This window comes from Bubalus bubalis, chromosome 2, assembly GCF_019923935.1.
Source record: "Bubalus bubalis isolate 160015118507 breed Murrah chromosome 2, NDDB_SH_1, whole genome shotgun sequence".
Taxonomy (NCBI): Eukaryota; Metazoa; Chordata; class Mammalia; order Artiodactyla; family Bovidae; genus Bubalus; species Bubalus bubalis.
The window spans coordinates 29,902,813-29,930,606 of record NC_059158.1 but is presented as its reverse complement, the minus strand read 5'-3'; the positions used below and the strand labels follow the sequence as shown (position 1 = coordinate 29,930,606).

At 37.4% G+C, this 27,794-nt stretch overlaps 1 protein-coding gene across 2 annotated transcripts in view; it reads right to left on the bottom strand.

Annotated features, from left to right (window-relative positions):
- MMUT (methylmalonyl-CoA mutase) overlaps positions 1 to 27,784 on the bottom strand; it is a 41,644-nt gene extending 13,860 nt beyond the window's left edge. Inside the window, exons 1-8 of one of the 2 annotated variants that reach the window (XM_025268717.3) lie at positions 27,631 to 27,784; positions 20,095 to 20,519; positions 18,906 to 19,273; positions 15,721 to 15,878; positions 14,807 to 14,978; positions 12,535 to 12,783; positions 1,602 to 1,713; positions 817 to 932 (exon numbers count right to left, since the gene is read on the bottom strand). In XM_025268717.3, coding sequence (XP_025124502.1) covers positions 817 to 932; positions 1,602 to 1,713; positions 12,535 to 12,783; positions 14,807 to 14,978; positions 15,721 to 15,878; positions 18,906 to 19,273; positions 20,095 to 20,479 — 1,560 coding nt within the window. In that variant the 5' untranslated portion in view covers positions 20,480 to 20,519; positions 27,631 to 27,784. The remainder of the gene's footprint in view (positions 1 to 816; positions 933 to 1,601; positions 1,714 to 12,534; positions 12,784 to 14,806; positions 14,979 to 15,720; positions 15,879 to 18,905; positions 19,274 to 20,094; positions 20,520 to 27,630) is intronic. The other variant, XM_006041278.4, reaches the window with a different exon arrangement.
- Positions 27,785 to 27,794: the final 10 nt, after the last annotated feature.

The following is a 27,794-nucleotide window of genomic DNA, read 5'->3' as shown; positions in this document are numbered from 1 at the left end:
GGACAAAGTCTATTAGATTCTTAAAAGAATACTTAAACTGAGGGGGGGAAAGTCCTATCTTAATCACAAGGATAGTAAACAGAGAAAACCATTAAGGAACTTCAACTTTCCTGCCTTAGAAATAGCAGTAATTACTAAAGCCAGAGATTATGAGACAAAGTAGCTCCATATAATAGAAATATATAGTTACAACAATAAGAATTAATATGTTTTATCTATTTTAGTACTTTGTATACTTTGGTTCCTCTCAGTAAGAAACTGGAAATAAAAAATTATACCAGTACTCTAGTTTCAATCAAAATAAACATCTTTCATTCTAAATTATATCTTACTGAAACACTATTCAAATATATTTTAATTTTTAAAAAAAAAAATGAAAGCAAATAATTATTTCATAGTAGTATCAGGAACACAAAAATAAATTACAGTGAGAAGACCTGGGTTCAAACATGGACTCTGAATTTAATCTTGTTTTTAACTTTGAGCTGTATAACCATCTAAGCCTTACTTCAAATCAATAAATTTATTATTATTATGGAGCAGTTTCTAATAAGAACATACAAGTTTCACAGAGGCAGACATTATGATTAAAAAGGTAAATGTTTAATATCAACAGACTTAGATTTGAGTCTTGCTTAATTATTTATCCCAGGCAAGTTTCTCAATCTCCCTTATCTTTAGTTTCTTTATCTCTAAAATGTTGGAAAATAATACATACCTCACATGGTTGTTGTAACAAGAGAGCAGGACACATGAGGGCTTGGACAGTGCCCAGCATACCAAGAAAAACACTCAAAATATGATACCTGTTATTACCTTCTTAAGTTTTTCAATCTGCTTATTACGCACTGAAGTATTATCAATTGCCAAAACATCCACAGATTCTTCTTTTTCCAACTGGTACTTATTTACTCCAACAATTACTTCAGAACCTGTCAATTTCCCAGAGGAAAATAATATGTATATTCTATTCACACATAATTGTCTAACAGTAATGCTCTGATCACCACATACTTTTCTTATAAGTTTGATATTTTTAAGTAGTATTCTTAACTCTTAATAGACATCAATAAAGATCAGCAAATACCAATATGGAATAGGGGTAGAAGGGGAAAAGACAAGTATATATCAAAATATCTGAAAGGGAGGGCTTTTATTATTCTCTCACTTTCCCAGAGCTTCTGATAAACTCTCTTCTAACACTACAAAATTAAGACTGTAGCAGCAGCTACCATCTAAGATTTATAAGGTAGAAGATAAATGTGCAAGAGCTTTTCTAGTAGTTTAATTCCCTTACAGCCAACCACTTTTAAACAACAACAACAAAAAAGCCTTTAAAATTTATAAATGATAAACTAGAATTACAAACTCTGCTTTATAATGCCTCCAAATATACTTTATACATGTTTTCCCATGTGTATCCAGGCATGCAAAAATACAACACAGAGATAGATACATATAGATTCATGAGAAACATTTTATCCAAGTTTCACTTATCCATAACTTTTGTTCTATTCACTATATGCGCTACCTTCAAATAGAAATTAATATTTCTTTTTAAATACTTCATTTCACATAAAACCTTTTCTACTTTGTCTTACCAGAATCTATTCTAGCTTGTCTTCGGGCAGCACATTCTTCAATTCGAAGCTTAGGTATTCCCTCTGCTACAGCTTTGGCCATTCCACCCATCTCCTCAATTTCATTAATGAGCTAATAAGAAAAATACATTAATAAAACTAGAAGAGAATATGAAAATATTTTAATAAATAGTACAAACATGTTATGCTATGTAAATACTAAAGTTAATAAAATTATAAATTATTTTAGTGGTAAATTTAATGTTTCTTGAGAAAAGAAGTAATAAGAGCATTGATTAGAAATTCTGCAGAGCTAACAATACTGTGTGATGGGTGGCTCAGACGGTAAAGAGTCTGTCTACAATCCGGGAGACCTGGATTTAATCTCTGGGCCGGGAAGATTCCCTGGAGAAGGAAATGGCAACCCACTCTAGTACTCTTGCCTAGAAAATCGCATGGATGGAGTAGCCTGGTGCAGGCTACTCCATCCATGGGGTCGCAAAGAGTCGGACATGACTGAGTGACTTCACTTCAGAACAGCGTAGATCTTAAAAGTTCTCATCACAAGCAAAACTATCTGTAACTATGTGTAGTAATGGATGTTAACCAAACTTATTCAGATAATTTTTTAACAATATATACAAATATTAAAACCTTACACTGTACATTTTAAACTAACACAATGTAAATATGCAAATTACATCAATTAAAAAGGACATTCTGTGTTTAAAATCATTTAAAAAGACAACAGAAGGGAAGAGAGGACCCAAGATGGCAGAGGACGGGGAGGCCACTTGCTCCCTCACAAATTCATCAAAAGATCATTTGAACGCTGAGCAACTTCCACAAAACAACTTCTGAATGCTGGCAGAGGACACCAGGCACCCAGAAAGGCAGCCCATTCTCTTCGAAAGGAGGTAGGACAAAATATAAAGGACAAAAAGGGAGACAAGAGTTAGGGACGGAGACCCGTCCTGGGGAGGTGGCATGAAGGAGAAATTTCCAAACAGTAAGAAACTCTCTCACAGGCGGGTCTGTGGGGAGTTTTGGAATCTCAGAGGGCAACATAACAGGGAGAAGAAAAAAAAAAGCCCACAGAATACGCACCTAACCGCAACTGCCAGTGGAGAGGTAGCCCAGACACTTGCATCTGCCACCAGCAAGTGGGGGCTGGACAGGGAGGCATGGGCTGCATAATTGGTGCTTAGGTTAAGGACCGGACATGAATGCCCTGAGGACAATCTGAGGGAGCTAACATGAGATAGCAACCCAAACTGTGGGATAGCCAGAGAGGAAAAAAAAAAAAGAGAGCTTTACTGCGAAAGGCTCTAATGTGCAGACTGGCCCGTTCACACAGCAAAGGATTGAGCGAATACCAAAGGCTAGCTAGTCAGCTGCATACAGGCCCCTAGCCCTCGCCAGATGCAGAGAGGCAGGCCTGTGACAGCCTGAACCAGAAGGCAAGGGGCTGCTGCAATCTCGGCCCCAGAGACCGGCATTCTCCACCAAACTGTGAACAGGCTCCCAGCTGCTAACCACATCTTCCTGGGATCCTGGAATGGTTGACATCTGCCAAGAGGGTCACAGCCTGAGATCAGCTCCCCAGGGAGACACACAGCACACCTGAGATAATGCTCTCCTGGCGCACCCAGGAAACCAAGCAGCCAAGACCAGGGAGATGATTAAGACGCACGGCCCACCTGGGACAATGCACTCGTCAAGCACCTGGTCGCCTGATCTGCTCAGACGTGGGAAGGGCACAAAACACATGCCCAACCAAGTCTGGGCACTTGGAGAGTACCCCAGAACCTGAGCGGCTTAGCCCTGGGAAGCACACACTGCCTTGAGCTGGAGCAAACCCAGTGTGGTCCATACACGGCAAGCACTCCCCACACATGCCAGCAATGTTTGCTTGCAGTATCCCTCCCCGCCCCATAACACAACTGAACAAGTGAGCCTAAATAAGTGACCACCTTTGCACCCTTGTGTCAGGATGGAATTTAGACACTGAAGAAACTTGCAAACAGAGGAAGCCAAAATAAACAAAAGGGAACCGCTCTGGAAGTGACAGGTGAAACAGATTAAAACCCTGTAGTTAACATTTACTAAGCATTGCAGGCAGCCTATAGAACTTGAGAACAAGTACAAGCTGGAACAAGGAACTATCTGAAACTGAACTGACCCCACGCTGCTCACAACAGCTCCAAAGAAATTCCTAGATATATTTTTACTATGATCACTTTTTAATTTTTTTAATTATTTATTACTCCTCTAATTTTCATTTTTATAACCTACAATTACCTTGCAAAAAAATAAAAAGACCCTATTTTTAAAGCAAATTTCATACATATATATTTTATAATTTTTATGATTGGTTTTGTTTTGTATTTTTAATACGTATTTTGAGAATCTAATCTCTACTCTAGAGTTTTAATCGTTGCTTTTTGGTATTTGTTATCAGTTTTGTACCTTTAAGAATCTAATCTTCAGTACCCATTTTCACTTAGAGGTGTGATTACTGGCTTGACTGCTCTCTCCCCTTTTAACTCTACCTTTTCTCCCCCAGGTCACATCTATCTCCTCCCTTCCCCTTCTCTTCTATTCTTAACTCCATGAATCTCTCTGGGTGTTCTGGGCTGTGGAGAACACTTAGGGAACTGCTTACTGGCTAGATTGCTCTCTCCCCTTTTGACTCCCCCTTTCTCCTCCTGGTCACCTCTATCTCCCTCCTCCCTCTTCTCTTCTCTATGTAACTCTGTGAATCTCTCCAGGTGCTCCAGACTGTGGAGAACACTTAGGGAGCTGATTACTGGCTAGCTTGCTCTCTCCCCTTTTAACTCCCCCTCTTCTCCTCCTGGTCACCTCTATCTCCCTCCTCCCTCCTCTGTTCTCCATGTAACTCTGTGAACTTCTCTGGGTGTCCCTCACTGTGGAGAATTGTTTCACCATCAACGAAGATGTTCTATCATCTAGGATGTTTTATCATGTGCTGTATGGATAGAGACATCTTGAGGCTACTGTAAGAATAAGACTGAAAGCCAGAGGCAGGAGGCTTAAATCCAAAACTGACAACATCAGAGAACTTCTGACTCCAGGGAATATTAATAGACAAGAACTCACCCAAAAGCCTCCATACCTACACTGAAACCAAACTCCACCCAAGAGCCAACAATTCCAGAGCAAGACATACCACACTAATTCTCCAGCAACACAGGAACATAGCCCTGAGCATTAATATACAGGCTGCCCAAAGTCACACCAAACCCATAGACACTCCAAAACTCACTACTGGACACTTCATTGCACTTCAGAGAGAAGAGATCCAGCCCTACCCACCAGAACACAGACACAAGCTCCCCTAACCAGGAAACCTTGACAAGCCACTAGTCCAACCCCACCCACAGGGAGCAGGCTCCACAATAAAAAGGAACCACACACTTCCAGCCTACAGAAAGGGCACCACAAACACAGCAATCTAAACAAAATGAAAAGGCAGAGAAATATTCAGCAGGTAAAGGAACATGATAAATGCCCACCAAACCAAACCAAAGAAGAGACAAGGAGTCTACCTGAAAAATAATTCAGAATAATGATAGTAAAGATGATGCAAAATCTTAAAAACAAAATGGAGTTACAAATAAATAGACTAGAGACAAGGATTGAGAAGATGCAAGAAATGTTTAACAAGGACCTAGAAGAAATAAAGAAGAGTTGATTGATAAAGAATAATGCAATAACTGAGATCAAAAGCAGTCTGGCAGGAACCAACAGTAGAATAACTGAGGCAGAAGATAGGATAAGTGAGGTGGAAGATACAATGTTGGAAATAAATGAAGGAGAGAGGGAAAAAGAAAAAAAGAATTAAAAGAAGTGAGAACAACCTCAGAGACCTCTGGGACAATGTTAAATGCCCCAATATTTGAATCATAGGAGTCCCAGAAGAAATAGACAAAAAGAAAGGGCATGAGAAAACACTTGAGATAATAGTTGAAAATGTCCCTAAAATGGCGAAGAAAATAGCCTCCTAAGTCCAAGAAACCCAAAGAGTCCCAAACAGGATAAACCCAAGGTGAAACACCCCAAGACACACATTAATCAAACTAACGAAGATCAAACAGAAAGAGCAAATATTAAAAGCAGCAAAGGAAAAGCACAATAACACACAAGGGGATCCCCATAAGGATAACAGCTGATCTCTCAATAGAAACTCTTCAGGCCATAAGGGAATGGCAGGACATATTTAAAGTAATGAGAGAGAAAAATCTACAACCTAGATTACTATACCCAGCAATGATCCCATTCAAATATAAAGGAGAAATCAAAAGCTTTACAGACAAGCAAAAGCTGAGAGAATGCAGCACCACCAAACCAATTCTTCAACAAATGCTAAAAGACCTTCTCTAGACAGAAAACACAGAAAAGGTTTATAAACTTGAACCCAAAACAACAAAGTAAATGGCAATGGGATCTACTTATCAATAATTACCTTGAATGTAAATGGGCTGAATGCCCCAACCAAAAGACAAAGACTGGCTGAATGGATACAAAAACAAGACCCCTATATATGCTGTCTACAAGAGACCCACCTGAAACCAAGGGACACATACAGACTGAAAGGGAAGGGCTGGAAAAAGATATTTAATGCAAATGGAGACCAAAAGAAAGCAGGAGTAGCAATACTCATATCAGATAAAACAGACTTTGAAATAAAGGCCATGAAAAGAAGGACACTACATAATGATCAAAGGATCAATCCAAGAAGATATAACAATTATAAATATATATGCATCCAACATAGGAGCACCTCAATATGTAAGGCAAATGTTAACAAGTATGAAAGGGGAAATTAACAGTAACACAATAATAATGGGAGACTATATCCCACTCCAGAGAAGGCAATGGCACCCCACTCCAGTACTCTTGCCTGGAAAATTCCATGGATGGAGGAGCCTGGTAGGCTGCAGTCCATGGGGTCGCTAGGAGTCGGATACGACTGAGCGACTTCCCTTTCACTTTTCACTTTCATGTATTGGAGAAGGAAATGGCAACCCACTCCAGTGTTCTTGCCTGGAATCCCAGGGACGGGGGAGCCTGGTGGGCTGCCTTCTATGGGGTCGTACAGAGTCAGACACGACTGAAGCGACTTAGCAGCATATCCCACTCACACTGAAGGATAGATCAACCAAACATAAAATCAGCAAGGAAACATAAACTTTAAATGATATAAAGGGCCAGTTAGACCTAATTGATATCTATAGGACATTTCACCCCAAAACAATAAATTTCACCTTTTTCTCAAGTACACACGAAACATTCTCCAGTATAGACCACATCCTGGCCTATAAATCTAGCCTTGGTAAATTCAAAAAAATTGAAATCATTTCAAGCATCTTTTCTGATCACAATGTGGTAAGATTAGATGTCAACTACAGGAAAAAAAAAAAAACTATTAAAAATACAAACATATGGAGGCTAAACAACATGCTTCTGAATAACCAACAAATCACAGAAGAAATAAAAAAGGAAATCAAAATATGCATAGAAACAAACAAAAATGAAAACACGGCAACCCAAAACCTATGGGATTCAGTAAAAGCAATGCTAAGGGGAAGGTTCATAGCAATACAAGCTTACTTCAAGAAACAAAAGAAAAATCAAATAAATAACCTAACTTTACACCTAAAGCAAATAGAAAAAGAAGAAATGAAGAACCCCAGGGTTAGTAGAAGGAAAGGAATCATAAAAATTAGAGCAGAAATAAATGAAAAAGAAACAAAGGAGGCTTTAGCAAAAATCAACAAAACTAAAAGCTGGTTGTTTGAAAAGATAAATAAAATAAACAAACCATTAGCCAGATTCATCAAGAAACAAAGGGAGAAGAATCAAATCACAAAATTAGAAATGAAAATGGAGAAATCACAACAGACAACACAGAAATACAAAGGATCCTAAGAGACTACTATCAGCAACTATACGCCAATAAAATGGACAACTTGGAAGACATGGACGAATTCTTAGAAAAGTAAAACCTTCCAAAACTGAACCAGGAAGAAACAGAAAATCTTAACAGACCCATCACAAATATGGAAATTGAAACTAATCAAAAATCTTCCAACAAACAAAAGCCCAGGACCAGATGGCTTCACAGGTGAATTCTACCAAAAATTTAGAGGAGAGTTAACACCCATCCTACTTAAACTCTTCCAGAAAACTGCAGAAAAAGATAAACTCCCAAACTCATTCGATGAGGCCACCATCACCCTAATACCAAAATCAGAAAAGATGCCACAAAAAAAGAAAACTATAGGCCAATATCACTGATGAAGATAGATGCAAAAATCCTCAACAAAATTCTAGCAAATAGAATCCAACAACATATTAAAAAGATCATTTCATCATGACCAAGTGGGCTTTATCCCAGGGATGCAAGGTTTCTTCAATATTTGCAAATCAATCAATGGGATACACCATATGAACAAATTGAATGATAAAAAACATATGGTTATCTCAACAGATGCAGAGAAAGCCTTTGACAAAATTCAGTACCCATTTATGATTAAAAAAAAAACTCTTCAGAAAGCAGGCATAGAAGGAACATACCTCAACATAATAAAAGCCATATATGATAAACCCACAGCAAATATTATCCACAATGGCAAAAAATTGAAAGCATTTCCCCTAAAGTCAGGAACAAGACAAGGGTGCCCACTCTCCCTACTATTCAACACAGTTTTGCAAGTCCTAGCTATAGCAATCAGAGAAGAAAAAGAAATAAAAGGAATCCATAGGGAAAAAAAAGAAGTAAAATTCTCACTGTTTGCAGATGACATGATCCTCTACATAGAAAACCCTAAAGACACCACCAGAAAATTACTAGAGATAATCAATGAATATAGTAAAGTTGCAGGATATGAAATTAATACACAGAAATCCCTTGCACTCCTATACACTAACAATGAGAAAACAGAAACAGAAATTAAGGAAACAATCCCATTCACCATTGCAATAAAAAGAATAAAATACTTAGGAATAAACCTACCTAAAGAAACAAAAGACCTATATATAAAAAACTACAAAACACTGATGAAAGAAATCAAAGATGACACAAATAGATGGAGAAATATACCATGTTTATGGATCAGAAGAATCAACATAATGAAAACGAGTATACTACCCAAAGCAATCTATCGATTCAGTGCAATCCCTATCAAGCTACCAATGGCATTTTTCACAGAACTAGAACAAATAATTTCACAATTTGTATGGAAATACAAAACAAATCTCAAATAGCCGAAGCAATTTTGCGAAAGAAGAATGGAACTGGAGGAATCAACCTGCCTGACTTTAGGCTCTACTACAAAGCAACAGTCATCAAGATAGTATGGTACTGGCACAAAGACAGAAATATAGACCAATGGAACAAAATAGAAAGCCCATAAATAAATCCACGCACCTATGGACACTTTATCTTTGACAAAGGAGACAAAAACATACAATGGAGAAAAGATAATCTCTTTAACAAGTGGTGCTGGGAAAACTGGTCAACCACCTGTAAAAGAATGAAACTAGAACACTTTCTAACACCATACACAAAAATTAACTCAAAATGTTAAGTTAATTAACACAAAAATTAACTTAAAGACCTAAATGTAAGACCAGAAACTATATAACTCCTAGAATAAAACATAGGCAAAACACTCTCTGACATAAATCACAGGAAGATCCTCTATGACCCACCTCCCAGAGTAATGGAAATAAAAGCAAAAATAAACAAATGAGACCTAATTAAACTTAAAAGCTTTTGCATAATGAAGGAAACTATAAGCAAGGTGAAAAGACAGCCTTCAGAATGGGAGAAAATAATAGCAAATGAAGCAACTGACAAGAACTAATCGCAAAAATACAAAAGCAGCTCATGTAGCTCAATACCAGAAAAATAATGACCCAATCAAAAAATGGGCCAAAGAACTAAACAGATATTTGTCCCAAGAAGACATACAGATGGCTAACAAACACATGAAAAGATGCTCAGCATCATTCCTTATCAGAGAAATGCAAATCAAAACCACAATGAGGTACCATCTCATGCCAGTCAGCAATGGCTGCTATCAAAGTCTACAAACGATAAACACTGGAGAGGGTTGGAGAAAAGGGGAACCCTCTTACACTGTTGGTGAGAATGCAAACTAGTACAGCCACTATGGAGAACAGTGTGGAGATTCCTTAAAAAACTGGAAACAGAACTGCCATATGACTCAGCCATCCCACTGCTGGGCATACACACTCAGGAAACCAGAATTGAAAGAGACACGTGTACCCCAATGTTCATTATAGCAATGTTTACAATAGCTAGGACACAGAAGCCGGACATGACTGAAGCGACTTAGCAGCAGCAGCAGCAGAACATGGAAGCAACCTAGATGTCCATCAGCAGACAAATGGTTAAGAAATCTGTGGTACATATACACAATGGAATATTACTCAGCTATTAAAAAAGCATGCATTTGAATCAGTTCTAATGAGGTGGATGAAACTGGAGCCTATTATACAGAGTGAAGTAAGTCAGAAAGAAAAACATCAATACAGTATTAGCATATATATATATGATATTTAGAAAGATGGTAACGATAACCCTATATGTGAGACAGCAAAAGAGACACAGATATAAAGAACAGACTTTTGGACCTTTTGGGAGAAGGAGAGGGTGGGATGATTTGAGAGAATAACTTTGAAACATGTATATTACCATATGTGAAATAGATGACCAGTCCAAGTTTGATGCGTGAAACAGGGTACTCAAAGCTGGTGCACTGGGACAACCTAGAGGGATGGGATGGGGAAGGAGATGGGAGGGGGTTCAGGATGGGGGACACATGTACACCCATGGCTGATTCATGTCAGTGTATGGCAAAAACCACCACAATATTGTAATTAGCCTTCAATTAAAATAAATTAATTAATTTAAAAAAACAAAACAAAAACAAAATCAAGAAAAAAACAAAACAAAAAAGACAACAGAAGAACTAACAAGTCCAGAAGAACTAACAAGTCCATTTTGGAAAACACAACACCTCTCACTTGTTTTAGAAGCCAACTAAAGATAATACTAATTGTGTAGTCTTTAATTTTAGTTATATAAATAAAATCTCCTTGGTTACATAAATAAAGACTCTAAAAAACAATTTCAAAATGCCATTTTATTTTTGATTTGAGGAATAGAGTAATGATATAATTCTATCTTTACTGACATCAAGAAACATCTAAACCTTCGATCACAGCCTCATATATACATGAGATAGTGGAAGATGGATGGTGGAATGGGATATGACTTTTCAGAAAGGAGCAAGGTCAAACTGGCTTTCCCCTGACGAATTTAAGAAAGAGAAACCTATATTAGATTCAACAGAAGCCGAGAATCTTTTAGGAAGCTAAAAAGATGGAAACTACTTGAGAGTTCGTAACTACCTTTTCCCTTTCTGTCAGGAAAACCAAAACTTACTAGACTAGAGAAGCAATGGACTATGAAACATCAAGTACCGGAAGAGGCAAGGATAAGATGTGTATGAAACAAAACCCTGCATTCTGAATAAAACTCAAACAAAACGGTGCACTGAAGAAACAGTGACAACACAGGATCTATAAGACTCCAAAAGATATAATTATCCTCAGAAAAGGAAGAAGAGATTCTGTATTAATGAAACAAATAGTATGACATGCAAGCAGAAAAAATAGGATATAAAAGTGACCTCTTAGAAACTAAAAACATATGTGAATTTTAAAGTATTTAAGTAGAAAGATAAAGCTGAGGACTCTTCAAAAAAAAACAGGAAAAAAACCCTCAAAGATGCATTATAAGAATGTCAGAACATGATCTAAAGTTCTAAAAAAGAGAAATCACAGAAAAATGACAGGAAAGCAATTACCAAAGAAATAATACATGACAATTTCCCAGAGCCATGAAAACATGAAAAAGCGGCCAGGTGAAAAAATGTCCACCAAAGGTCAAGGACAATGTAGGGAAAAATACACACACCAAAGATAAATCAATACAAAAATAAAGAAGAGACCCTAAAGCTTTCAGAAGGAAAGAGCCTGGGTGAGAATGACATCAGATTTCTGAGCAGAAATACTGGAAGCTGGAATAAAAAGTAGGTGAAAACTTACATATTTGCTTACAAACTCTCAAATGAAAAATTCCAAACCCAGACTATCAAATATGAAAGTAGAATAAAGACATTTTCAAGCGTCCAAAGTTTCAAATAATTCATTTCCCATGCACCATTTTTAGGAGGTTCTCATAAGATGTGCTTCAGAACAACAAGGGATAATCAACAAAGAGACAGGATTCAGGATACAGATTCAACATAGCAGAGGTGAAAAGAATTTCCAGAGTAACGACAAAGGGAAGTCCAAGGATAGTAACGGTCCAGAGAGAAACCAGTCTAAATCAAACGAGAATTTAGAGGGCTTCAGGAAGGTTTTACACTGAGATATAATTATAATACATGAGTATTATGGTATGATGGGAAAGAAGGGGCAAGATCCAGCTAAAATACCACACCACCATACTAGCAAAGCAATAGATAAGGTCTAAAACGGACTGAGTCAGGACAAACAGTATACACGTGTAATTTTGAAATATGGAGACAAAAACAAACAAAAAATGTAGCTAACTCAAGGAAGCATGAAAACAAGCAAGTGGAGGACAAAGGATTGCTTATTTTATTATAGCCTTTTAACCTTAGTTGTTTTTTTAACTCTTTGAATAATATAAATAAAAATATTTTTAAAATAAATTTCAGTTCTAAATAAGTCAAATCTAAAATTCCCCTTTTCTCTCACTTTATAAATTCTGATACAAATCTATAAATGATCTCATTTATAAATCAAAAATCTATAAATCTTCATATATCTGTAAATCTTGAAAGCAAAGTTTCAAGGAGGAGAAACTCACCTTCAAGGCAGCATCATAAATATCATTTGTGAGAGATTCCATCATATATGAACCTCCCCAAGGATCAGCCACTTTGGGAATCCCAGATTCTTCTTGAATAATGATTTGTGTGTTCCTGGCAATTCGAGCACTTTTCACAGTTGGCAAACCCAGGGCTTCATCAAAAGAATTTGTGTGCAAAGACTGAGTACCTCCAAACACCGCTGCCATTGCTTCTATTGTGGTACGAATGATGTTATTGTAAGGATCCTAAAACATTTAGTAAAAGGCAAAACAAGCCAATTGATATATACTGCAGCTGTAAATAATGATACGATTAGGAGTGCCTGATGCATACTTTCTTTGCCAAAATCTGCCTTAGTCTTCAGAATATCAAACAAACAAATTAGGAAACAAACTAGACTTAGAATTAAGAGCCCAGGTGCCTAGTCTGTGCTTAAGCAATAAAACACTGCCTCTTATAATCATTTGAAATACTAAATATTTGTTGTGCTTATTTTTTATCGCCTAAATAATCTTCTATACGAGCATCATGAATGCAATACATTGTCTACTTAGATTATTAATACCCTTCATCTCATAATTCACTATTTCCTAATTACCTTAAGTATCTACTCTAATGAGGTGGCCAAAACTGGTGATGATTTATTAATAAAACAGATAAAGAATGGACTATGAGACAGGAAATATGACTTCTAGTTTATTCTGTTCCTAACTGTGATCTTGGCAAGTCACTAGACCTTTCTGAACTTTAGTTTGCTGCTACTGCTGCTAAGTCTCTTCAGTCATGTCCGACTCTGTGCGACCACATAGACAGCAGCCCACCAGGCTACCCCGTCCCTGGGATTCTCCAGGCAAGAACACTGGAGTGGGTTGCCATTTCCTTCTCCAAAGCATGAAAGTGAAAAATGAAAGGGAAGTCGCTCAGTCGTGTCCGACTCTTCGCGACCCCATGGACTGCAGCCTACCAGGCTCCTCTGTCCATGGGATTTTCCAGGCAAGAGTACTGGAGTGGGTTGCCATTGCCTTCTCCAGAACTTTAGTTTACTTAGCTGTAAAAATGAGGGGATTAAGCAAAAAAGATTACTGAAATTCCTTCCAAAACTGAAATCTGTATTTTTCCATTTATAAGTACCTGAAGTCATATGTAATATGGATACTTCTAGTTTTTATTTGCTTTTAAATGTATAAAAGCAATGTAACTTTAAAGTTATAACTTATTTTTGATATATCAAAATAATTCAATATATTAAGAAAATGCATGTTAAAAAGATCACCACTATATAATTTTTTAATTAAGTGAAATGAAAATAGATTATCCAAGTGACAAAAGTTTTTAAGTGGTTTATCTGCATGGATGCTTACTTAAACATATAACACATACATAAAAAGTATGTATAACACCAACTTTAATGAGGAAGTTTTGTGTTAATAATTTTAATCATTAAAATTACTTAAGATGATATTAAATTATAACTGTACTTCTTCCTCATCATCACTTATTTTTTATTGTTAAAAAAGTAAAACACACAGCCATACAAGCAAGCTAAGATTTAAATGATTTTATATTGTTAACCACTAGAGGGAGCAAATTTTATTATAATTTGTATAAAACATTAAATATGCATTATGCTTCAGAAAAACTCAGAGAAGGCAATGGCACACCACTCCAGCACTCTTGCCTGGAAAATCCCATGAACGGAGGAGCCTGGTAGGCTGCAGTCCATGGGGTGACGAAGAGTTGGACACAACTGAGTGACTTCACTTTCACTTTCATGCATTGGAGAAGGAAATGGCAAACTACTCCAGTGTTCTTGCCTGGAGAATCCCAGGGACGGGGGAGCCTGGTGGGCTGCCGTCTATGGGGTCGCACAGCGTCGGACATGACTGAAGCGACTTAGCAGCAGCAGCAGCATGATGTCTGCACAGGGAGGTGTCTGTCACCTTCTCAACTTTAGTCAGACACTTAACAAATTGTGACCAGTTTTTAGTTACTGCACTTTATTTATTTATTTAGCTAGCTGTGCTGGGTCTTATGGAGAAGGCAATGGCACCCCACTCCAGTATTCTTGCCTGGAAAATCATGGACAGAGGACCCTGGTAGGCTGCAGTCCATGGGGTCACTAAGAGTTGGACACAACTGAGCGACTTCACTTTCACTTCAGAACAATTGTGATTTTTCAAATATTAGCAGAAAAGTTCTTAAATGCATTTCTTGCCTGGGCCAAGTTGCTTAGAAGAAAATAAATGACTTCTTAAAATTCATACATACTTGCTCAGTGAGTGACCATCCTGACGTCTGACAATGTGCTCTTAGGAGAAGAGATTTAGAGTTTTTAGGCTGAAACATTTTCTCTATTAAGTGAGCCCAGAGTCTTCTCCCAGCTCTCATTTTTGCTATTTCCATATAAAAGTTCATTCCAATTCCCCAGAAGAAAGACAACCTAAAATAGTAATGTTAAGTCCAAAATCTGATTATAAAATGGAAAATAAAACTAAATGCATCACACAGACATACACAAAAGCTCAGATTTTTAATTTCAAATAACTTAATTTGAATTAAAATCAAAGCATATATACTTCAATAACCTTAAACCTATAATAGAGGACTTGTCTTTTAAAAGAACAAAGACAAATCTGTCTTGAAAATTATATTTACATTTTTAAATTATTTTTCAAAATGTGTCAGTTAATTATCTTCAGAATAGCAGAGAACAAAATTCCTCTAATTTACAAAGAAGTATGGCACCCCACTCCAGTAATTTTGCCTAGAAAATCCCATGGACGGAGGAGCCTGGTAGGCTGCAGTCCATGGAGTCGCTAGAGTTGGACACGACTGAGCGACTTCACTTTCACTTTTCACTTTCATGCATTGGAGAAGGAAATGGCAACCCACTCCAGTGTTCTTGCCTGGAGAATGCCAGGGACGGGGAAGGCTGGTGGGCTGCCGTCTATGGGGTCTCACAGAGTCGGACACGACTGAAGCAACTTAGCAGCAGCAGCAGCATGGTCAAACTTAACTCTGAATTTTATTAATAATTTTAAAGAGTACTGGCTTATTCCCTAAAAGAATCTGGTATATTTATACACACAAATTCATTTTATCAATATATTTTGCTATACACTCATAAAATAGTCCTATAAACTTTTTAATGTTGAGGTAATATTTGAGTTTAATTTACTCACCTTGGTGCAAATTCATCAATGGTCAAGCCAGCTTGGAGTCCAGTTCTGCAGTACTCCAAACCATCTGCTATAGTATAGGCCAGTTCCAGAATGGCATCAGCCCCTGCTTCCTGCATATGGTATCCACTAATTGAAATTGAATTAAATTTTGGCATGTGCTATATAAAATAATAAAAAACACAACTTTAAATATAAATATAAAAAGGTTCTATTAAATTTATTTTCTATGAGACAATACTACTTGAAAATAATGTTCAATTTAGATATAATATTAACTGAAATTATTTAATGTTTAGTTACATTCATTTTTCAATTTAAATGGCTCATCCAATGAACCACAAAGGACTACATGTACCTGTTTTATTTCCTAGTGAAAAGGAATCATCAACCATTGATCAGCACCAAAAGTTAAACATTGAATTAGTTGGTTGAGATTAGGAATGTAACCTTTGGGAATGATAACATCTTTAATTAGAAATTGATGCCTCTGACCTCATATGAGGTCCTAAGACCTCAAGTCTTTGGGCATATGTGCTGAAGATGTATAAATTTAATTATTGTTAACTAGTTATAATTATCTTATCTGAACATGAATAAGTACACAGTGGGGGGAAAAAAGAAAACGATCCGGTGCTAGTACTGTATATGAAAACTAAACAGGAAAAACGCGTGACTTAAAATTCAAAGATTTCAGTTTGATTTACTATGACATTTAATGCTTAGGATATCTCAGACAGGTTCCTTCTACCACAATCTCTAATCCACTATTCCCCTAAAATGTCATGTTAGATAGGGTACATATCACACAGAACCTGCAGAACCAAAAAAAAAAAAACTATTATCCTTCCAAGAATTAATCAAAAATAAATAATAAATACTAAATCACAGACACTCATTACAGTGGGTTCAGAATGTGAACTCAAGTCAGAGTACTCAAATTCTAGTCATATCACTTAACTAGCCAGAGGACTGTAAGCTAGTTTCTCAACCTTGTTATCCTGTGCCTTCCTAAAGTATAAAATAGATACCATAATTCTACCTTTCTCATGGAGTTGTAGGATTAAAAGAAATGACTCACCAAAACCACTTAGTATTATGCCTATATATAAAGTATTCAAAAAAAGTTAGTTGTTGGTATGGTATGGATTATCTGTATTTTATACTTGCAAATACTTTTTATAACCAACAGCTCTTGAAAAAACATTCATCACAAAGTAATAAGGGGACTGAATTACATGGCCTTGACAGACTACTTGAGTATATTTAGAGTTACAAAGAAAGCAGCAAGGAAACAAACAGGTGCTTCCCTACTGAGAGCAGTTTAACAGAATTTCTTTAAGAATAACAGAAATACTAGAATACTGGAATATAATTCAGTCTTAAAAAGGAAACAAACTCTGACACAAGCTACAATGTAGATGAACCTGGAGGACATTATGCTAAGTGAAATAAGCCAGACAAAAAAAAGATAAATACTCTATGATTTCGCTTATAAGTACAAACAGAAAGTAGAATGGTGTTTGCCAGGGGCCAAAGGGAGGGGAGAATGGAAAGTATTTAACAGACACAGAGATTCACTTTTGCGAGATGAAAACAATCCTGGAGATGGATGATGGTGATGGTTACACAATAAAGTGAACGGACTTAAAAGCCACTGAATGGTTTATTTGGAAATGACTGATAGTTTTGCCACAAGTAAATTTTTTTAAAGGAATAACATAAAAGTTTACAAAGTACTTCAATATAACATATTTCATCAATATCTGAAACTAGCACATTTATCACTTACATGAAGAATTATATAAAACAATTTTGAACTTGCAGGTGACATTAGAGTCTTTCAAAAGGTTAAAAGTCCAAGTCCATGATAGCAGATTGCTACTATCTACCCCAAGAACCATTCTCCACTCTCCTCTTGTATATGAACCATGCATTCAGAGTGCCAATGTGTTCTACATTTCCAATCTCCTCTCTGTGTGTCCACTGAGATGTAAGTAGAAGTTTGGTTTTTTCCTTCTGGAAGTTCACCTTTAACTAGAGGGTGGAGTCCCTCTCCCCAAACAAAGTCCACCTCCCTACTTCCTTAATCATGAGTTGGCACACTAAAAATAGAGAAAGCCAAATGAAAGGAGACTGGAATCCTTATGGCTGTGGAGCTTCCATATAACCAAGACCTTGGCAGCCTACCTTCCAACTTCTCTTAGATGAAAGAGAACTTCTCTTAGTATCTTCATTTACTTAAAGATACTGCTATTTGTGTGTGTGTGTTTCATATACTGCTCAACTAAATCCTCCTATGCATGTCTGTGAAATTGAAAAAGGTGATAGGCATGTATAATTCTAAACAATTCACATGGGCAGATGGAATCTATGGAAAAAAAAATAAAATGGAAAAGTGTAAAGGCTAAATATCAAATGAGGAGAGTAGGCAATACTAGCAAGAGTACTGAGAGAATGGCAATTATAAGAGGTAAAGAGATTTAAATAAAAAAGATTTGATGACATAATGATTTGCCCTTTACTGTGAAATAATGGTCTAATTTTAAGGTAGATAAGAAAAGAGCATTGTCAGCAAAAAGTAAAGTGTGAATGATGGGGGAAAGTATAAATGAATTACTTAGAGGAAATGAAGAAGCTTTATGTTTCCCTGTTGAAGGTTTGCTGCTAATATAGAAATACTATAAGAACCTTCTTTTCCTACCACTCTGGGGAAAATGAACCTACTTCAGGGGTGAAATATTAGGGATCTTATTGTGGTTGAAGATACAAGTGATATCTTCTAATCCCGTTTTCTTGCAGAAACAAAGTTGCTATTTTGATTCTCATCTATCTGACACCAGTGTCTATTCACAATTGATTCTGAAATCTGGAGAGAAATAAAGAAGTGTAAATAATGAGCCCTCCCTGATTCTAACAATTATCAGAGAATAAAAATTTTAACAATAAAGAAAATACAATAAAGGCCTACTGTTCAGACTCCTATAGGTAATGACAGACCATAAAACTAGTACATTAAAGACTAAAAGATAAAAATTAACAATATACATACAAACACAAATCCCACATCCTGACTATACTATAACTACTACTCAGACTCAATTACCAAATTCAAATTAAGTTATGGCATTTTATAAAAATTCCTACATTCTAAGAACTATAGTAAAACCTATAATAACAAAGGATACCTTTGCTGTATATTGGAAGATGTCAGCAATAATTTTCATGGATGGTTCTGGAGGAAAAATATAAGTATTTCTGACCATAAATTCCTTTAGTATATCATTTTGGATTGTACCAGTAAGTTTCTCTTTAGGTACGCCTTGCTCTTCTCCAGTTACTATAAAAGTTGCAAGAACTGGAATAACTGCTCCATTCATGGTCATGGAAACTGACATTTTTTCTAAAGGAATTCCATCAAAAAGAATTTTGGTGTCTTCCACAGTGTCAATAGCAACTCCAGCCATTCCAACATCACCACGAACTCGAGGGTTGTCTGAATCATAGCCACGATGTGTTGCCAGATCAAAGGCAACTGATAATCCTTGTTGACCAGCTAAATATATAAAGAAAAATAAGGTAGGATTAAACAGTCTGGCATCAAAGTAAACTGATTTTAACACTACTGAAAGTACTGATTCATCTCATCACAGTCTACTTTGATAATAAACAATCTTTATGCTCAAAACAAACTTATATAAAGAGACTTTATTTCCTAAGAGTCTGTTGTTTCCCATGTACTAAAAAAATGCACAAAGTGAATTCCAGACTTCACTATAATAAAGAATAGAAGGAATAAAACATATTGATCTCATGTCTATCTGAGGATTTTTTTATCTTAACAATTTTTGATAGAAATATTTTTAAGATTCATGGGAAGATATGGCTGTTTATATACAGTTAACATTATTTAGACTTGTACGCTCATTTATTTTTGCTTGTCTTGGCCATTGAAATTTAATGGGAAATAGAATTATAAAAACCACTCAAAAAACTAAAATCTGTACCACATTATTTGTTTATTCCTTTCTTTGGTCGTCTCATAAGCCATTTTCCCCTCCCATTCCTATCCTGACAGTTTTAATTAAAAGCTTTTCAAAGGCAAAGGCAATGTCTCAGAATTTTCTTCATATAACTTCACGTCCTTTTATACAATGTGCATTTAGGTATTGTTTTCTTTCAAGAACTGAGCACTTTATTCTGGGTTATCTATTTTTTTGACCATGTAAATTGAAAAACATTCATTTTTTTCTTTGAGAATATAGCCTTGACTACTAGATTATAAAGTGACTATTAGCTCTATAGAGATTAACTAGCCTCCCTTCAAAAAGCCAAGATGTTTGACCATAAATATTATGAATCACATTAAAATCTCACCCTTGATATTGTCCTTATAGAACTTGTTGCTCTCTTCCACAGTACTGAAACCAGCATACTGGCGGATGGTCCAGGGCCTGAACGTGTACATGGTGGGATACGGTCCGCGCGTGAACGGCTTCATGCCTGGAAGTTCTTCAGGGAAGTCCTTGGTATCCCGGCTGGAATATAAGGGCTTTATGGAGATCCCCTCTGGGGTGTGCCATATTAGTTCTTCTGGGTTTTTGCCTTTCAACTGCTTTTTAGCCAGGGCAGCCCATTCTGGATGAAGGGGCTGTTGCTGATGCAGAAGTCGTTGCCAGATAAGCCTGGAGCCTGATGACCCTTTCAGCTGCCTCAGGTGATGAGGTGAAAGCAAAAAAAGCCGAGTCTTAGCCCTCAACATGATGGAACATGGAACACGCCAAACAAGAACAAGAACTGACCTAGAAAAAGAAGCACAGTGCATATGTATTTGCAAGACTGGCAAAACAGGAGCTTACTGGTGAGAAAGAAAAAGAGAGAAAAGAGTATATAAGTATGATTTCATCTCTTCTCCTTTTCTGTTCCCTACACGTAATATTTTATAACTTTTGTCCCTCGTGTCCACAACTACTATCATTGTTCTAGTCTAGTCCTCTTCCTCAAGAGCCTCTCAGGTGGTTGTGTTGACCAGTCTTAGGCCCCTCTCATCCATTCTGCACACTGACACCAAAGCAGAGATGATCATGTCACACTTCTTTGAAGATTTTTCAAAGGCTATGCATCATGTAGAGGATGCAGCATAGCCTCCTAATTAATTTTTCACTCAGAAGGTTTTTATTTAACATCTATATTATGACAGGCATTTTACTGGATGCTGGAGAAAAAAGGGGTGAATAAAACAGACATTTAAGCCCCCTATGCCCTGATCCCTGCTTATCTCTCAGAATTACCTCTGCCTTTGACCCACTCCAGTACTCTTGCCTAGAAAATTCCATGGATGGAGGAGCATGGTGGGCTACAGTCCATGGGGTCGCAAAGAGTCAGACATGACTGACTGACTTCACTTCACTCCTTTGACCTCTACACATTTCGTATTCTAGAAATTCTGGATTACCTACAGTGCCCTGCATATGTCAAAGTTCCGTGACTTGCCCTTGCTCTTCCATTGACCTAGAATGCACTACTTTGGCTAAGGCATAACCTCTGGTATGCAGGGCTTTCTATGTGACAGGTACTGTTTAAGGACTTTATGTAGAGCAGCAATGTTAATCCTCAAAACACCACCAAGAAATAGGAATTTATACTAATATTATCCCCATTTTACAGATGAGGAAACTCAGGCACAGAAGAGCTAGTATTTAATCCTGGAAAGCAAAGCATTTAACTAATACATTCACACCCTGTCCCTGAAACTACAAGCTGGATTAAATGGCCTCTTCAGTATGCCATACCACAGAGCTCTGTTTCCCTCTTTATAAATCTATCATCTCCCACACTTCAATAGATTAGAACACTGCTTTTTATCTTCATATAAGATATATTTCTTTATATGTTTTGTTTATACAAAATATATGTATATAAAATTTCATATATGTATACATTCTCTTCTATTCCATAAACTGATCTAATATCAGAGCTATATATTCCTGATAATTACCCAGAGCCTTATACTACATAACTAAGTCCAATTTCATCATTTTACAGATGTAGAAATTAAAGTCCAAAGAAATACAGAAATAAAGTAGCTTATCAAAATTCCACACAGAAAAGCAGAACTGAAAGTTCTATTTAATGCTTATCAGAGTCATACAGTCTCAACATGTAGAGCCTAGTATTTAAAAGGGTTTTGAGTGGAAATTTTTATTAATATATTCATGATTCCCTACAATACATAAGACAAGTAAAGTGAATTCAAAATTCTATTTTCCATACCATTTCTCATCTATCAATTTAGTGAATTTTAAACAAAAATAAGAATACCCAACATTTGTTAGGGAATTATAAAACAAAAAGGAATCCAATTGGTGGGAGTATTAACTGAGATTAACTATTTAAAAAAGCAAATTGGTAACATGCACAATCTCTGAAATGATCATGCCATTCCACTGAGGATCATTACTCCTGGAAAAATTATTAGACAAAATACACATTCCCTAGTAGTTTTACTTATAGTTAGGAAAACTTAGAAACATCATTAATGAAGAAATAAGTTCAGTATTTAAAAATTATAGAATTTTATGTAGCTGTAAAAATATGTTTAGGAATTAGGCAAAACTAATCTTTGATGTCAGAAGTCAGAAGAGTGGTTATGTGTGGTGACTAGTTGAGAAAGGAAGAAAGAAAGGAGCTCTAGGGTGATGGTCTTGATCTAAATTCCTATTACACACATGTGTTCAGTTTGTGGAAATTCATCAAATTACAAATATAATTCATCAATTACAAATATGATATGTGCACTTACCTATAAGTATATTATATATAACATATTATACATAAGTTAAAATTTAATATGTTATGCACAGTGTCTTTAAAAAGGAGATAGGTTCAAGAAGCATTAAAAGATAAAAAAATGTGTCCTAGGTAAAAATTGCATAGAACAAAGTCTAAACAGAAATACAACAAAAACAATTCCTATTTTTTTAAACTCGTATGCCTTTTATTCTGTTAAATTCATGGGGTCCTAGACATCCATCTTCTTCTGAGCCATAAACTACAGGTACTAGCTTAAAAGGTGGATGAGAAGAAATAATTTATAACTGAACTACTAGGATAGTAATGTTATAAAAAGTAATCTAATAGAATGGATAAAAAACAAGCTCCTACTGTATAGCACGTGGGACTATATTCAATATTCTGTGATAAACCATAATGAAAAGAACATGAAAAAATGTACATGTATGTATAACTGAGAGGCTTCACTGTACAGCAGTAATTAACACTCAGGGTAACTCTAGTGGTAAAAAATCTGCCTGCCAGTGTGGGAGACACAGAAATGTGGGTTTGATCCCTGGAGGAAATGGAACCCACTCCAGTATTCTTGTCTGGGAAATCCCATGGACAGAGGAGCCTGGTGGGCAACAGTCCATGGCATCCCAAATAGTAGGATATGACTGAGCACACAGGCAGAGTACACAGTAATTAACATAACAGTGTAATTCAACTATACTTCAATAAAAAATACATTTTAAAAAGAGTAATCTGAAAACTGCCTGAGAGTACGTTGCAGAAGATAATATCACAATCATTTCATACAAAATGCAGGTTCAGTTCAGTTGCTTAGTTGTGTCCAACTCTTTGCGACCCCATGGACTACAGCTCTCCAGGACTCCCTGTCCATCACCAACTCCCAGAGTTTACTCAAACTCATGTCCATTGAGTCAGTGATGCCATCCAATCTCATCCTCTGTCGTCTCCTTCTCCTCCAGCCTTCAATCTTTCCCAGCATCAGGGTCTCTTCAAATGAGTCACTTCTTCGCAACAGGTGGCCAAAGTATTGAAATTTCAGATTCAGCATCAGTCCTTCCAATGAATATTCAGGACTGATTTCCCTTAGGATGGACTGGTTGGATCTCCTTGCTGTCCAAGGGACTCTTTGAGAGTCTTCTCCAACACCACAGTTCAAAAGCATCAATTTTTCGATGCTCAGCTTTCTTTATAGTCCAACTCTCACATCCATACACGACTACTGGAAAAAACCACTGCTTTGACTAGACGGACCTTTGTTGGCAAAGTAATGTCTCTGCTTTTTAAAAGCTGTCTAGGTTGGTCATAACTTTTCTTCCAAGGAGCAAGCATCTCTTAATTTCATGGCTGAAGTCACCATCTGCAGTGATTTTGGAGCCCAAAAAAATAAAGTCTGTCACTGTTTCCACTGTTGCCCCATCTATTTGTCATGAAGTGATGGGACTGGATGCCATGATCTTAGTTTTCTGAATGTTGAGTTTTAAGCCAACTTTTTCACTCTCCTCTTGCACTTTCATCAAGAAGCTCTTTAGTTCTTCTTCACTTTCTGCCTTAAGGGTGGTATCATCTGCATATCTGAGGTTATTGATATTTCTCCCAGCAATCTTGATTCCAGCTTGTGCTTCTTCCAGCCCAGTGTTTCTCATGATGTATTCTGTATATAAGTTAAATAAGCAGGGTGACAATATACAGCCTCGACGTACTCCTTTCCTGATTTGGAACCAGTCTGTTGTCCTATGTCCAGTTCTAACTGTTGCTTCCTGACCTGCATATAGATTACTCAGGAGGCAGGTCAGGTGGTCTGGTATTCCCATCTCTTGAAGAATTTTCCGCCGTTTGTTGTGATCCACACAGTTAAAGGCTTTGGCATAGTCAATAAAGCAGAGGCAGATGTTTTTCTGGAACTCTCTTGCTTTTTCGATGATCCAGTGGATGTTGGCAATTTGATACCTGGCTCCTCTGCCTTTTCTCAATCCAGCTTGAATATATGGAAGTTCACAGTTCACATACTGTTGAAGCCTGGCCTGGAGAATTTTGAGCATTACTTTGCATGCGTGTGAGATGAGTGCAACGACTGAGCGACTGATCTGATCTGATCTGTGCAGTAGTTTGAGCATTCTTTGGCATTGCCTTTCTTTGGGATTGGAATGAAAACTGATCTTTTCCAGTCCTGTGGCCACTACTGTGTTTTCCAAATTTGCTGGCATATTGAGTGCAGTAGTAGCATCATTTTTTAGGATTTTAAATAGCTCAACTGGAATTCCATCACCTCCACTAGCTTTGTTCGTAGTGATGCTTCCTAAGGCCCACTTGACTTCACATTCCAGGATGTCTGGCTCTAAGTGAGTGATCACACCATTGTGGTTATCTGGGTCAAGAAGATCTTTTTTGTGTAGTTCTTCTGTGTAGTTCTTCTTCTTGCCACCTCTTCTTAATATCTTCTGCTTCTGTTAAGTCCCTACCATTTCTGTGCTTTATTGTGCCCATCTTTGCATGAAATGTTTCCTTGGTATCTCTAATTTTCTTGAAGAGATCTCTAGTCTTTCCCATTCTATTGTTTTCCTCTATTTCTTTGCATTGATCACTTGAGGAAGGCTTTCTTATCTCTCCTTGCTATTCTTTGGAACTCTGCATTCAAATGGGTATATCTTTCCTTTTCTCCTTTGCCTTTAGCTTCTCTTCTTTTCATAGCTGTTTGTAAGCCCTCCTCAGACAATCATTTTGCATTTTTGCATTTCTTTTTTGGGGGGATGGTCTTGATCATTGTCTCCTGTACAATGTCACAAACCTCCGAACCTCCAGCCATAGTCCTTCAGGCAACTCTTGGTCTATCAGATCTAATCCCTTGAATCTATTTGTCACTTCCACTGTAAGGGATTTGATTTGAATGGTCTAATGGTTTTCCCTACTTTCTTCAATTTAAGTCTGAATTTGGCAATAAGGAGTTCATGATTTGAGCCACAGTCAGCTCCTGGTCTTGTTTTTGCTTACTGTATAGAGCTTCTCCATCTTTGGCTGCGAAGAATATAATCAATCTAATTTCAGTGTTGACCATCTGGTGATGTCCATGTGTAGTGTCTTCCCTTGTATTGTTGGAAGAGGGTGTTTGCTATGATCAGTGCGTTCTCTTGGCAAAACTCTGTTAGCCTTTGCCCTGCTTCATTCTGTACTCCAGGGCCAAATTTGCCCATTACTCCAGGTATTTCTTGACTTCCTACTTTTGCATTCCAGTCCCCTATAATGAAAAGGACATCTTTCTGGGGTGTTAGTTCTAGAAGGTCTTATAGGTCTTCATAGAACCATTCAGCTTCACCTTCTTCAGCTTATTGGTTGGAGCATAGACTTGGATCACTGTGATACTGAATGGTTTGCCTTGGAAATGAATAAGAGATCATTCTGTCGTTTTTGAGATTGCGTCCAAGTACTGCATTTCAGACTCTTTTGTTGACGATGATGGCTACTCCATTTCTTCTAAGGGATTCTCGCCCACAGTAGTAGATACAGTGGTCATCTGAGTTAAGTTCACCCATTCCAGTCCATTTTAGTTCACTGATTCCTAAAATGTCGATGTTCACTCTTGCCATCTCCTTTTTGACCACTTCCAATTTACAACCAGTCCAGCCTAAAGGAAATCAGTCCTGGGTGTTCATTGGAAGGACTAATGCTAAAGCTGAAACTCCAATACTTTGGCCACCTCATGGGAAGAGTTGACTCATTGGAAAAGACCTTGATGCTGGGAAAGATTGAAGGCGGAAGGAGAAGGGGACGACGGAGGATGAGATGGCTGGATGGCATCATCGACTTGATGGACAGGAGTTTGAGTAAACTCCTGGAGTTGGTGATGGACAGGGAGGCCTGGCATGCTGCAATTCATGGGGTCACAAGGAGTCGGACACGACTGAGTGACTGAACTGAACAGAGCTGAATTTACCTTGATTCATGGACCTAACATTCCAGGTTTCTATGCAGTATTGCTCTTTACACTGTTGCAGGTAGGGCTTTACAAAATGCAGGTAGGGCTTTCCTAAACCTGGATAAATGATAGGAAACAGCCCTATGTAGGTGAGTTCCTGAAAATTGCATGGCAAATTGGTAAAAACTGGAAATAGACATCATTTTTAGATAAGAACACAACTTCGGCTGATGGAAACAGGATTTCTGAAATTTTCTCAAAAGATCCATCAACAGACACTTTCAGCAACCAAAGAAATAATATGCAAAGCAAATACAATAAGTTATGAGTGACTAAAATGTGTGAAAGAGCAACAATGAAGCAACATTTGCCCTAATGATGAAGCAACATCTGCCACACCCTCAAAAAAATACGGGTAAAACACCTACATACAGATCTGAATCAAATCCCTTTCAAATTTGTTTACACGTGATTCTACTTTAAAAGCTAGCCGCCTACAATGTTCGGCCAACTTAGGTGAGAGAGGACAACACAGAGCATGCAAATTAAATTTAGTATCAGCATAAATAAGTCTTTAAACATAAAATACTGGGAGAAAAATCAACAAGTGATTTAAAATTTGACTCACACAAATATATTACTCAGAGTTTGGTGCATATAAAAGATTGCTCTCTTTCCAGATAAAAACGAGAACAAGTTAGCAATTTACACTTTCATGTACGTTTAGACCTGTCTTTCCACTTCTCACCATCACCTACATCTATCTGTACACTGAAAGAAACTTCCAATTCCGCCACCTCTCACAAAAAAAAAAAAAAAAAAAACCCTCACAACCACCGCGGCCTCGAAAGAGGCAGCTCTGGAGAGAGCATATCCCTCTAGAACCCTACAATCGCTCTCTGCCCAGAGGAACTCCGGGGTTCCTGGGTAACCAGGGAAGACGGCAATATGGCCTCTGGGACATCAAAAGCACCTTCTTTTCTGCAGTACCTCCGAACTTTCACGGACCTCACTGAAAGAGAGAGGACAGTGGAGCATCTAAACCTAAGAAGAGGATAGAGCAGCGTGGGATCCCTTCTCAGCAGTAAAGAAGGAGGAAGTTGGGAGTTGGGAAGAGAGAAAGGACAACTTTCTCCGGGAACAACTAAGGGTGGGGAGGAGCCTGAAGAATGGAGGGATCTGAAAGGCAGACGTACCTCAAGGTGCACGGTCTTACTCACGGGTCGGCCTGTCTCAGACCGAAGCCTTGGAAGAAGACGGCTAGACCTAGGCACCCGGAGCTCTGCAAGTCAAAAGTCCCCAAAGCAGGGTCCAGGACCAAGCAAGTGCAAAGGCCAACGGGATGGGATGGAATGGGGGC